The 14,611-nt window shown below is 38.0% G+C and overlaps 1 protein-coding gene across 4 annotated transcripts in view; it reads left to right on the top strand.

The window, feature by feature from the left end:
* The window catches only part of ZBED1 (zinc finger BED-type containing 1), a 206,540-nt gene extending 201,119 nt beyond the window's left edge, over nucleotides 1-5,421 (top strand). For all 4 annotated transcript variants that reach the window (XM_051809154.1, XM_051809152.1, XM_051809153.1 and 1 more), the window contains one exon: nucleotides 4,960-5,421. In XM_051809154.1, coding sequence (XP_051665114.1) covers nucleotides 4,960-5,157 — 198 coding nt within the window. In that variant the 3' untranslated portion in view covers nucleotides 5,158-5,421. The remainder of the gene's footprint in view (nucleotides 1-4,959) is intronic.
* The last annotated feature ends 9,190 nt before the right edge of the window (nucleotides 5,422-14,611 follow it).

Genomic DNA, 14,611 nt, shown 5'->3' with positions numbered 1-14,611 from the left:
AAGGGAGATTCAGGTTTTGATACTCTCTGTGTCTGTTTGCCAGCTGTCTCTGCTTCTGTTCTTTTCAGTATCTTGTGCTCAGGGAAACCTTCTCTTTTTATCAGAATAGTCATGAATTTTTTGTATTATAAAGGCTCATTTCCTTCCAAATTTTGGTATTTTTTTAGTGTGAAAGTTGCTTTTGCATTCTTAATTCATCGAAGTTTCATCTTTTATTATATACTCATATCTTTGATTCAGAAGTTATTTCTCTGTAGCCACAACATTGTCAGGAAAAAGGCTTCACATTTTAACTGAGTCATTTCTGTTTGTAGCTGGTATTCTTTTAACAACAAAATCTAAAGAATTTTGTTATGGAGTGAATTTATTAAAGAATTCTCATTGCTGTGAACCAGGGATTGAAGAGAAATTAATTTGACAGTGCTGACTGGGTATCTAGGGAGAACTGTATATTCACTAAAATATCTCTATCTCTTTCTAGTCTATTATCAAGGCAGAAATTGGGTAGAAAGAGAATAATAGCGAGCTACATGTGAAAGAATAGGAGGAGAGAGAAAGAACACAGATGGAAACCAGGGCTTTTGAGTGAAGGCAGAGATTGCTGAAAAGCTGTGCTGCCACACCTCTCTGGCAGGTTTGGCTTCCTGGGGACCTGACAGTTGGCCCTTGCCATTGGTCACACTAGGACATCCAGTCACTTGCTACAGCCTTATTGATCAAAGGTGGCTGAACACGCCTGTGCACCTGCGTCATGATTCCTTTTTAGCCTTTGTTTTCATACTCAGTGTTTCAATGGATTATTTTTTGTCTGGAATTCTCAAAGCAGCAGTCACATTAGAAGGTCTAGACAGTGCACAAGTTACACAACAGACACTGAGCACACATGGCCCCTGTCTTCACCAGGAGGCTGTGACAGCAGCTGTTGTTATTTCAACTTGGGGTCTTACACCAGAAAGTGGGTTTTGAAATGATTTTGTAGGTCACAGATCATAGTAATCAGCGCACCCTTGAAACAGTTAATTTGTTTCTCTCAAGCTTGTTTGCTTGAATATTCATGACAACACAATCCCAGCTACTCTGTTTCTGAAAGTTTTCAAACTATTCCATATTTCGTGTTTGCCTTTGTTCTTGAGAGTCAAGCAGTGTATTGAGGGTGACTGGGTGTCACCCTCCACTAGCTACCACCAAGTAGATGAAAGACTTTGCTGTACCCAATAACAGTAATTTCATGTTCTTTGTTGTTGTTCATCCCTCCTCAGTATATGTATAGTACTGTTCAGGGATCCCAGATGATTGTTGTCTTTCCTGAAGGAAGAGAGAAAAGGAAGAAAACTGCATACATACAGAATTTTTTAGTCCAAAAGCAAGTTAATAAAACACCAGCATTTTTAAAATATTACCAGAATTATTAACGTTAAGAAAAGTGAAGGAACACAGCCAAAAGTGCCTGAGTACCGAAGCCCAGAAGACGACCTGTTCAGTGCATTCTGCATCTTCCTAGCTGTAACCTGGGAAAACATGTGGCTAGCCAGAGACATGTTATCTGGCCAGGAAGGGCCTGATGGAAACTTAGTCATTTAAAAAAGCGAGGCCACAGAGCAAACACTACAAATCTCTGTATCAAAACCCCCCAACATCTCCAAGCTCATTTAACTCATCAGCTCAGGAGTAGATTTTCTGTATGAACTGAAAAGTGGGTGACCTAATGCATGGTACATAAAGTAGGACCAGTGCTATAGAACCAGTGTTGATGAGGGTTCCTTCACCAGTCTACCTAATGTTGCTGATGAGGGGTATTCCATCAATACTGCAGAACAAATTATATGGATAAAGGTGTTTTAACATGTTTTTCCTCAGCCTTAAGTGATATGTCAGAATACCAGACAGTCCTGACTGCACATCTCTCTGTTTGGCCCCTTGTTCATGTCCCTCAAAACTCAACTGTGATGTCAGTCACTGAGTTTACCAGCTGCTTCCTGCTCCCTGTCCTTTTTGCCCAACCTTCTCTCCTAAAATCTCTCAGGATGGCATCATCCTGAAGTCATGAAATGCAAATCAAGTACAACTGTCTGATTGAGTGGGGTGAGGGAAAGCTATTCCAAAGTGATCGATCCCCTGATACCATTGCTTGTATCACTGCTTTTTTTTCCAGTCATGTGGCCAACTGTCAACCAGTACAAATTGAAATATATGCATGCTGTCCATTCAAACTATTTGTCACTGTGTTTAGGACACTTAACAAGGTTCTCACTGTTTGTTGGTAGTTGCTGAAAGTGGTGCTGAGAAAATGAATGGATTACAGAAAAGGAAGTAGAGAAGCTCATTAATTTTTTTCTACTGTTCAGCTTTCTGTGGTTTCTGATGAACCATGCTGGCTACCCAGTACTCTGAGCTATGAATTCAGGTGAGGGTGGAAGTGGATGAGTGCGTGGATTATCAAGGAAAGTACCACAAAGCCATCATGTATAACAGATCCAGACACATGTTTTCCAAAGAGTTAAGCTGTTGCTCCTGTTTTAGTCAAATGGAAAGGATGTGACATTTCATGGCAACATTGCTGTAGGGACTGACTGTTGTCAACTAACACATTTTGCAAGCATTAGTGCCTAGTATTGACAAGATTATGGGGTTTTGTAGTTCAAGATATATGTCCATTGGCTGGTGATTTCTCTGGCCCTTTATCAGGTGCTCTTCTTCCTAGAAGGCCATTGGCATCGAAGAATGAGTCAGATATGTTGCTTTGAGCACAGTCTCCTGCTTGTGGTTATTTTCTTTTCCACGGGCTTTATGGTTCCTCCTCATCTTTTGATGGGCTATCATGTGGTAAAAGAAGAGCTATGGGACCCCCAGGAAAGTTGGCAACCAGCAGTGAGGCTGCTTCTGCTGGAACAATTTGTCCTGCTCCTTGTCCACATACTCATTAATAGCTCCAGTGGTTGCAACCTGCTGCCAGCTTCTGTCTTCCCAAGAGGTCCTCGGGCACTGGTACACAGACAGGACATCTGCATGTGTCTGTGTGTCTTTGTTTATTGCAGTTGATCTGTGGGTGTGTAGTAGACCCAACACTTTCCCAGAAAGAGTCTGACTGTGTGTGGGCAAGTGGATGTACACTAATTTCATAGTAGGTATGGACAAGATCCAGAGGTGGATCCACAACACCTTTACTTCCAGTCTCTCAAAACAAGTAGGTCAACCAGGGCACTCCTTGTTCTGGGTTTCCTTTTTACTTTCATTAAAACAGAAAACATGCCAAAACAATGAAGAGATTCTTAAGTAAGGGAACATTAAAACTTTCAACATTAATTAGGCACTCAGAAGATTAATCATACATATGCAACTCACTCCCTGTTGCAGTGGAAAAATTGTTTTCCTTAACATATTTCCATAACATTTAGAATCCTAGAATCATAGAATAGCTTGGGTTGGAAAAGACTTTAAAGACCATCTGGTTTCATCGATATTGACATTTATGCTTGTTTATGCTGGAGAGCAGTTGAACTCAGGAACATAACGTCTGGTGAACCATCACATGAGGCAGTGGTTTATCTGCATCACTAATTTTTTTTAGAGCCCAGCAGTATGTAAAAAACCTTTTGGTTTCTCTCTGTCTTTCAGAATAAGTTGTATAGAATATGAATGCTCTTATTCATCTTTGTTCTGCTACATTACAATGTTAAGATATTTTATATTGCATCATAGTTGATCATTATAGTGTGAGCACATAGACTCTATCCCGATCCTGCAAAGAATTGTGCATGCCCATACCTTTATGTTATTTACATAATATACTGGATGTGAACAGCACTATTTTTCTTAGGAAAAAGAAGAGTGAAGGAGTAGTAGAGTAGTAAACTAAAGTAAATAAGCACTTTGTGTTTCTAGATAGAATCTCATAGTACAGTCACCTTCTTAAGAAATGTAAACATTACAAAAAGCTTCCAGTTGGTTAGATTTATTTTTTTATAAGGCACTGAGTAACTTATTCACTACTTTCTCATTCATCAAGTGAGTTCTTCAGGAAAAGACATCCTGTCAGGTGCTGCAGACAAAGCTATGAGCAGCGTCAATACTGTTAATGCCTCAAATAATGACTGAAAGGGTTGCAAAATGATACATTGTTATCTGGCAGGCATTGATCATAATTACATCACTGATAAAGGCAAAGTATGTCAAATGTTGTGTTTTAAATATGCCCTTCAATTAGAATAAAAAATGTAATGGAAATAATTTCAGTATTAGCTGTGTGATCCTTCTGAATGCAAAATGTAAATGTTTTGCATATCCTCAGGATGAAAGGAGTTATCACTCAAAGCTATTCACTTATTAATTTTCATTTAATAGTCATGCTATATCAGACATTGTAGATCGTTCATCATTTTGCTTGATGACACTGCAGAACCCTGATAACTATGCTCTGTGTAAAATTTAATTCCCTGGCTTACCTGCTTGCTTGGATTGAACTGCAGAATCTTAATTTGCTGTCATGGTTTCCATGATCCTTTGCTCATGTCATATTGTTGTTACAATGAATGCGTTGCACATACAGCATAGCCTTCATCTTCTTACAGAAGAGCACAGACCCTTTCATCCTTGCAAAGTGAATAATTAAACTAGGATTTTAATGTTTGTGCTTGCTTTTGGGTTTATTAGCTCTAACTGTGAAAACTTAATCAATTATTTTGTATGCTCCATCTGACTAGCCCTTGAAAAAATGGACTAGAGTTTTCTGCGTATCTGTTCTGTGGCTTGAAGCTATCTCAAAATAGCACTGTTGTAGAAATGGATTCTACTTTGCCAGTTGAATAGGTGGCTTTTTTATCATTACAAGCTTCAGATTTGCGTAAGGACTACAAGTGAGATGCAAAATTACGGAGGATGTTTGTTGATAAGGTCCTATGGTGTAACATAATTCTTCTGTTGTACCTGCCTCACTTGAATTTGGTTTTTTTGTTTCTGCAGACTCCAGAGGAAGGAGCCTCTACAACCATCTATGCAGCAGTATCGCCTGAGATGGAAGGAGCTGGTGGCTGCTACCTTTACAATGAGGAAAGGACAAAATCGGCTGACATAGCATATGACGAGGAGCTGCAGAGAAGGCTCTGGACAGAAAGCTGCAAGATGGTTGGGATTTCTGATGAAACCAGCAGACTTCACTAGAAGAAGCCACTTTCAACTGGGTAAATGAAATGCATTGAAAAGCATCTTAGGTGAATCCTTGAAGCATCAGTCATCATCCTGGAAATCACTGTTCAGTCCCAAAGGCAAACGTGAACAGCTCTGTTCTTCACTTGAACCCCAAGTCTGCTAGGGTGTGGGGGGAGTATTCCCACAGAAAGATGTAGTGGTTGGTTTTAAATCTAACCATCAGTTTTGTAAATCATGATGTTTCAGTCCGTGATTAAAATACAGTCTTTAACCTTGTGCGGAGTTGAGTTTTCCTTTTTCTGTTATACAAAAATAACACTTTCTCTGGTGAACGTGTTGCATCTGGGACATTTTGCACATATAAGTTACTCTTTTAAATCAGTTTTAAAAGTTGAAGCTTGATTTCCTTAAGCTTCATTAATCTTTAAGACACTTTATAATGAATGTCAGCTTGTTCTAATGCAGAAATTTGGCATTCATGATCATGATGTTGTTTCTATCATAAGGTTAGTTTTATATGTCAGCTTTTATCCAGAGGTATTAACTGAAGGTCAGAACAAAAAAAAGTAAATAAATAAGGTCTTCTTCGGATAGGATATTGAATTTCCTTGTTTGCAGTTCAAGTTCATCTCTCCTTTAAAGATGAGGAAGGGATCAAACATAATAATGGCAACACTGGCTTTGGCAGAGGACTCAGTTGGTCTATTGGCTTATTAGTGGGCTAAGATTACTTCTCCCCTTTTCTCTTGAACCCATGTAAACTTGCATCCTCAGCTTCTTTCACTTTCTTTGACAATGAGATTCACTCATGTACTCTTGCATGAAGAATCACCTCCTTTTGTTGATTTTGAACCTAGTTCATATGAGTTTCAAAACTAGAGTTCATGGTTTTGAAGAGACAGCAATTAATGCCAGCCCACTTTTTCCTATTTTGCTAAGAGTTTTGGAAATGTACAATGTGTCCTTCCTAAACTGTGTCTTTGCCATGTTAAGGAGTAGCCCCTGTCTATTTATCCAACTTACACAGTAGCTAGAGGGTATTTTCCCTTTTGTTCTTTATTTCTTTTCTAAAATTTCCTAACAGCTATTTTATTTTTAAGTTTATTTGACTGTCTCTGAGTGTGGATCTGATATTTTTTTGTGAAGCTATTTCTGGTAAACCCTAAGATTTCTCCCCTCAGTGGGATAGTGGTCAATTAAGATCCTATCAGTTTTGAAAACACTTCAGTGTCTACAGTTCAGGGGTCTCTACTTATGTCTACCAAAGTGAATCTTTAAGAATGATGTTCACGTTCGTGGAATAAAAACAAAACAGATATGGGGCAATATAAAGATAGCCTGAATTTATACAAGCTCAAATATCTAGAATAAAAAAACTGGATTGAAGATAGAAACATTTTAATAGAAATGGTGGTAAACCATGAGAAACTTACCCTGAAAGTTTCAGTCAAGATTATAAATCTCACAAAAACATCTAGAAGTCTCCATGGAGACCTGGCAGCAATCTCGTGGTACTTATAGGGGGCCTACAGGAAGGATGGAGAGGGACTTGGGGAGTGTAGTGATAGAATGAGTGGTAATGGTTCTAAACTGAAAGAGAGAAGATTTAGATTAGACATTAGGAAGAAATACTTCACTGTGAGGGTGCTGAAGCACTGGAACATGTTGCCCAGAGAAATTGTGGATGTCCCATCCCTGGAAGTGTTCAAGACTGGATGGTGCTTTGAGCATCCTTGTCTATTGGAAGCTGTCTTGGCCCATGGGAGAGGAGTTAGAAACAAATGGTCTTTAAGGTTCATTCTGACCCAAACCATTCTGTGATAGTCTGATCTCTCCTCAGTGAAAGAGTCTTTTGAAGCAGGAAAATTGCCCTGTGTCTAGGGAGCCTGAACTCTTACTGTTAGTGGAGTGAGCTGTACTCTACTCCCATCTTGTTGATTTTAGGTGTCATCTGAAAAAGCAGCATAATCGTATAAATGTCCTTGCATTTCCTTTTTTAAGAAATACACAGCAAAATAGAGTAATAGGTGGATCTAAAGCTTGTATTCACTTTGAGGCACTGGAAATCACTGCATGGGAGAACCAAATGCAAACACAGTGTTGTGCTCTCATTTGCAGCAGGCTAGAAACAATATGAACGTGTTTCTATGCACTGAACCCTGGGCTAATATCCCTTTTGGGCTTTTTAGCTCGAACTTGGTGCTTTGCTCCAAGTGGCCTTACCTCCAGCCTTTGGTTCAGAAGATCACATCTAACTGAAAGTAAGCATACCAATACATCCAGAGACTAGCAAGGAGATGCACAGGGGAAAAAAAAAATAAAAAATAATATGAACAAAGAAAAGCATCTGGGAACAAAAGTGATAAACAAATTCCCCTCAGCATTAAGCCATGCATGATCTATTCCTAGCTTCTCAGTATATACAAAGCTTAGCACCAGGAAATTTATCACTCAGTCACTATAGCACTTTCTTTTTATGACTGGTTGACTTTTTTTTGGTAAGTGAATGTAGCGCTTGTGAAATGCGCCAGACTGACACTCTGGGAACTAAATTCCTCTGTTTATTCACGGATCATGCACAGGATGCAGTAAGCCTGCTAGACAGCCAACATTTTGATGTTGCCATAGCATTCCCACGGAACATCATTGCTGCTAGAAGTGTGTTCAGGATTATTCAAACTAGATGGGACCAACTTACCACCAGTTTTAACTCTCCTGAAACTCCACAATATTTGCACAGGCAGTTTCAAGTGGCATAGGGATTGGTAAAAGAGCAAACAGTAAAGAGAGCTAGTCACACTTTCAGTGTAATCTGAACCACTTTTTTAACAGTCTCAGACCAACGAAATCTGTTTTAAACAACATGGAGAACATGGTTTGTGAGAACCAAGAACACAGATTGTGCCTGTGTGAGGGAAAAAAAATAAGTATCTTAAAACCAGGGATTTCTAGAGCAGTGCAATTCCATGGAGATACAGTTGAGCTAGTTGCAAAAGAGTTACCTCAGGAACTAAAAACGGAAAACTGTGTCAGCTTTGCCATGTCACATAAGCACATGAGCTTGTCTGGAGCAAAACCCAGAAGGGTTATAAAGTGCTGTGTGTCACTGGGGACACTCATTTGTGATACTGCTGCAAAAATCCAAAATAATTCTTAGCATATCTATTGAGGAAAAAAATAGCATGTAAAAAACATGTAAAAAGATGACAATGATTTTACTTCTGCACAGAGAAATGGCTAGAGCTGATTTAATTTTCACATTTCAAGGTCATGGAATTTCTGTGTTTCACTTCACTGAATACATGGCTGAGAGGTGGCTTATGCCTTTGCTGTAGCTGCATACATGTAGGAAAAATACCTGGGAGCTTTTTAACCTTGCAAAGAAAGGCAAAACAAGCTCCAGTAATCATAAATTGAAGGTAGACAAATTAACCTTCCAACATGAAAACATGTTCCCTCTCTGTGAGGGTAATTTCCTTTCAGAATATGTAGATTTGATACCTGAAGATAATGAAAAGATGCCTCTGAAATGATACCTGGCAAGGAGGCCAGGTAGGCTCTTAAGCAAAGTAGGTCAGTCACGGTGAAGTCCACAATGACAGCACTTATTTTGATAAGTATGAGAGTGACCCATTCCTCACAGCTTCCAAAATGGATATTTCCCTGCCAGTTTCTTGGAAAAAAATGATAACTTCCTCAGTAATTAACTAGTTTATTTATGAACTGTGGGGAAATTAGCTGTATACTGAAAAAGTAAGTGCTTTAATCTGTTTGTGAATACTTGTTATTCACACATAATGCAGTAGCTACATTCTTGCTTCCATTTCAAAACTGATTTAGAGCCCTAAATGTGGAACCACTAGACGCACTTCTGCTGTGTTATTTTATAAATTTTTAAACTTCATAGTTTACTTTTTGCACAACTATCAATTACTTTAGTACACAGAATTGATATAGCATAGAAACAAAGGACTTTGTTATTTAACATCAGACTTGCTACTGCCTCTTCCAAATGCACAGTAGTTTTAGCCCTAAATATAACAATACATGGCAGATATTGAAATGCTCATCCTAAATAAATTTTCTACATGCAAACTTTGGCTCTTGCACAGTTCCAGTGTTAGACTGGCTTTGCTCATTCTATGACATGGTTTTTGCTCCAGCTGCCTCCATGGAAAGACAAAATTGGATTCCAGTGAAGTTAACATGAAATCTGTCACAGATAAAACTCTCATGATTTTAAGAGTATGAAGGCTGAGGATGTTGACTAACCTGCAATAACTGAAGAACTCAGTGCAAAATGTGTATTGTACAACATCAGGCCAGGCAAGATGGGTAAGCTGCAAAGAATTTCTTGAAGGTAATTGTCTTCCTTTTTAAAACAAATCCACTGTGTTTTGGCAATCCACTGTGGTAATACTGAAGGAAGGAAACAGACCAGTGGCCAAGAGAGCTGTTTTCAAATACATGTAGCTATTGGCTTCCATACTGTACAGATCAACCCTTGTTGGCTTCTCTCCCTTTGGAAAAGGACCTTAGCCAATAATCCCTTTCACACAGGCAGAATGTAGCAGTAACCATCATTTATTTAAACAAACACTGTCTAGACTGAAACCAACCACCTTAAAGTGGAAGACTTCCTAACCTCAGAAAAGAAAGAAAAGGGCCAAAAACCAGGCTATGGCACTTTCTGAGTGATATTTAACCTGGTCACGCCTTCACAGGCAGAATGCAAGACACATTAAGATGGTAAGCAGGCTTATGTCCTTTCCAGAGAATACAGATCAACAAACATGGCCTTCCCCTCTATCTTGGCATTGCCTGAACTCTGAAAATGAGCTCAAGTAATATCACTGTTTGCAAGCAGATCCATTTAAACGATCATTTTTCTTCTCTTTTCTGAAAGTAGAAACAGAATTTATTTCAGCTTGCTGACATTTATGGAATTCATTATTTAGTCCATATTGATCTGCATATATTCAAGATGTCTGATGTATCTCAGGCTTTTTTAAAAATACTGAAGGAAAAAAACAAATTCCTTTTTAAGAAATTAAGGATAGGTAAGGGCCAAATTCTACATTCTTTTTCTCAGGGAAAACTTCCATTGAAGACAATGTTGGTCCTTACAAGAAAAGTAAGACCATGCTCAAGAAAGTTAGCGTGAAATATTTTCACAGAACTTCTCCCTTAACTACATTTTACAGCTCTGCTGAAGTTAATGAGACATCCCAGAATCACTGTACAAAGACACATAACTTAATAGCAGAAGAAGATATAAAAACCTTGTATCATTTAAATTTGATAATGCCTCAGAACATTATCTCTGGAGTGAAAGTGCCTTCATGCTTCTACTGATATATTAAAGCCCTCTCTTTTTCTCAAAGAAATTAATCTAAAAAAATGTGCACCTAAAAATTCCACTGATGTGGTATATTGAGAAAAGAGAGTAGCATTCATCTCACTTAAAATAAATAATCTCAAAACAGGCTAGCTAGTCTAAGCCTGTGCTCAGTGAGTGTAATACCTCTATGGGACAATTACTCTGACCTATTTGATTGTGAAATGAGACATGAACAAGACAAAGATCAGCTAACCTTGATTTGAACGGGATCATCTCTTCTAGATAGCTATCAGCCCTTGTTTAAAATTTTCCGGTGAAACAGAGCACCTTAGATGTGTTCTTTCTAGCCACAAATTGCTCTCAGTTTAAAAAACACAAGCTTTATTTCACTTTTGAATTGGTGTAGCTTTTCAGCTCCCACTATTTGATCCAGTTATACTTTCATCTGTTGGGTTGAAGAACCTGTGTTTTTATCCCAGTGGAGATGGGCAGGCAGGGGAGAAGTCATCTCTTGGCATATTTTTGATAAACTAGCTTGATCAGGCTCTTTGAATCTTTCATTAGAAGTCATGTTTTACATCTTGCAACCATTTTCTTATCTCTCTGTGAATCTCATCTGATTTTTCAACTTCCCTCTTGCTTTTGAGATTGTAACAGCTCATTTTGACATACACAGGTAATATAGCCTCACTAGTCAGCTTATTTTTAGTGTTCCTATGCCCCAAGGCCATATGGGTCTTCTTCCCTGAAGCATCATAGAGGAACTCAGATTTGGAGACTCTATAAACCTTTTTTCAGACACACAAAGTTTTATCCCGTATATACAGCCCACTTGATTTGTTTCAAGATGTATGATCTAACAGAACTCTTAATGCTTCTTTTATTGTGATTTATTTCCACCATTAGAGCCCTAAATCTGCACTAAAGAGTGCTTGAGAAAATTTTGGAGCTGTTGAGTCAGAAGATGCAACAGGGACAGAGAGTCAGAGCACTGACATCATGAAAACATGCCGTAGTTTAGCAGCATAGATAAAATAGTACACAGTGACTTGCCTTATCTGGAACATAACAAGTTTCACCAAATCAGTAATTTCCTTTGTTTTATAAATTATTTCTATTATTTATCACTCTGACAGAATCTCCCAGAAGATGTTTGTTTCTCATCCCAGCCAGGACTAGCAGGATAAATGCATAGTGCTCTACACCTCTGAGGTGAAGAGCTCCTCCAGCAATTATACTTCAGCACAGTGCTGGAGCTTCCGCAGCTTGGCTACAAACCTTGGCTCTAACAGTGATTTAGAAAAGCAGATTTGGCTCTCAGAGATTTTTTTTTCATCTAATACTAATTCTTTATTTTTAACCTCCTCTTTCCTCTCGTATGTGACTTCTCTATATAACCCTGTGTGCAGGTGGGAGACTTCTCCCAAAGATGATGGAAACAAGTTTTGTTTCACACACTCACTTGGCACAGTAGTTGTGATCCCAGTATTGTAACTCCCTCTGGCTCTGGTGGGTCTTATTTCTGGACATTGAATTCAAGCTGAAAATTCACAGCTTCTCTGTTTATTAGTAGGAGAATCATTACCATCTGCTTTATGGAACTCTAAGCCACATTTCATACCACATTTACTTGATATAAAATTGCTGCTGCTGCATTTATCACCCGTCTCCTTGTAGAGCAGAAAGCATTTTATCACCAGCTCATTCTCCAGGAAATACTGAAAAGTACAGCTCTCATCCTGCGTCTTAACAAAAACCCAACATGCAGATATTTGCTGCATAACACAGGTTCTGAATTATTTCTGTTGAAAAAATGAAACTGTCTAATCCAAAGGTTTAATTTAGATAACATTGAAAAAACAATGGTAATATTAATATTAAAATCTTAAAATACTGAATCTTTCAAATTATACACAAATTGGAAGTGAGCTGAATCAATATGACTGTGTTTGTCATATTATTTCATTTAAATTTTGCAACATTTTGCAGTGAAGTTGTTTCTTCAAACAAGCTCAGAGAAGAGGACTTTAGTGAAAGACATGTCTTTTATTCTGCTCTGAAAATTAAATTCTATGTCTTTAGCAATTGTACTTTGAAGAGATTTTTTTTTAACCTCTATGACTTGATAAATTGAACTATAGGAGAGGATTCATTAAACAAACATTTTCCTTCCACATCACACTGGGGCCCATGAAGATCCCTGAAAGGAGGATAAAATACTTATGCCTGATTTTTTATCTCCTCTTCCCTCGACTTGTTTCATCTATGAAGGCTGCATAAAAACAGGAGAGGGAAATTAGCAGCAATATGGTCCCATTTGAAAAGGGCAAAAATGAAAAAGCAGTTATCCAAATCTTAATCAGACTAAGTACTTCATATACCTCATATGTTCATCAGGATTTTTTAGATTGGATATTAGAAAAAATTTCCTCATAGAAAAGGTTGTCAAGCATTGGAACAGGCTGCCCTGGCAAAGTGGCTGTTTGTGGCTATCCCTGGGTTTATTTAAAAGGCTTGTAGATGTGGCACTTAGGGACATAGTTTAGTGGTGGACTTGGCAGTGTAAGGTTTGTGGTTGGACTTGATGAACTTAGAGGTCTTATCCAACCTAAATAATTCCAGGATTCCAGGATTCCATATCTCAGTTTTGAATATGTTCTTGAAGATTTACTCTTAAGGTCATGGAACTTGGGAGATTTGGTCCCATCTGTTAGGGCTTATGATTTACCTCGTCTTAAAACAGAAGACTCTTAGCTTCTGTGCTTTTTCAACCTTTGTATCATTGTAGCTGGGAAAACAAAGTGGCTGCTGTTTTCAGTACAACTGAAAAGGTCAAATTCTGGGTGTTGCTCTTTTTTACAGTATCAACCTCTTAATTAATTGACAAATTCATGAGGAATCTTTTTTTTTTTTTTCCAAAGGCTTTCAGGTCTAGAGGGAGCACAGAGTTATCTGAGCAACAACCCTCAAACTTGAATATCTTCAAAGTAGTTTTATGAATGTTTTGATCCTGCAGATATTTTTCTTTCCTGCATTCTTCTAAAGCCAATGAAAAGGTCTGGAGAATAGGTTAGACTGAATTTGCAATCTTTTCCTACCCCTAATTCTCCTGAGAGCAGATGTTTTTGGGACACTGTAGTTAGTCTAGCCATCATGTCCATTCAGCAAAGCACATTAGCATGTGCTTGAGCATATTCTAATAAGAAAATTTCTTTTAAGCATATGCTCAAATTTCAGCATGTTCTTTACTGACTTGGGGCTACAGTGTGTTGTGCTACCGATGGGGGACAGGTCACAAAAAGGGTTTGAAACCACACCCAATAAGTATAACACACAGTAAATGTTGGAGGCCTAATATTTGTCTATAATAAAGACTAAGCCAAATGATCTTCATATTTGAAAGTTTGTCATAAACATCAACACTAAATCAAAATGAGTTTAAACTTTAAGCCTTTTAGTTCAATTGATTTCAATCAGAAAATCACTGTCTGCATGAGAAAAATAATACAGACAAAATCCTCAGAGAAAAATAATACAGACGTTAACATACATTTTTAAAATAGAAAACCAAAATTAACCCTGTATTGCTGAACAAATAAGTTCAAACCATATATCAAAGCACATAAGGACAAGAGGCACAGAGTTTTGAGGGAAGACACGGGAAAGTGATCCCATTGTCAGAGTACTATAAAAACAATAACTGTTATTTGCAAGTACTTGCTTATGTACAGTGCTACAAACAACTCAAAGCCCTGCACTTCTTTGCGGGAACATAAACTGAAGTGGTAACCATATGTCAGTGTAAAATTGTTTATTTCATGAATGGAAAATAGAGAAATTCAGAACCACTTGGATTTCATATGTTCAAAAGCAGTTGATTTGCTGAATACAGATGAACCCTTGTACTTCCTCCCATTTTTCTTGTGTCATCTTTCATTTTTAATAAGTCTTTTGTTAGTCAGATGTGATAAAAAGCTTTAGATCAACCCTCTTGAGGTAAAATACAAAACTGGGGAAAACTAAGAAAGATTAATTTGTTTAGTTTCTCTGAACATTGCCAAGAGCCTCCAGCTGGTAGGATAGAAAAAATGTCTCTCCCCATTGCAAATTGCCAATTCTAAAATG

The sequence above is a fragment of the Manacus candei genome, unplaced genomic scaffold, assembly GCF_025592945.1.
Source record: "Manacus candei isolate 608988 ecotype Guabito, Panama unplaced genomic scaffold, ASM2559294v1 h1tg000075l, whole genome shotgun sequence".
NCBI lineage: Eukaryota > Metazoa > Chordata > Aves > Passeriformes > Pipridae > Manacus > Manacus candei.
The sequence above is the reverse complement of the archived record's forward strand: the minus strand, read 5'-3'. Positions and strand labels throughout refer to the sequence as shown.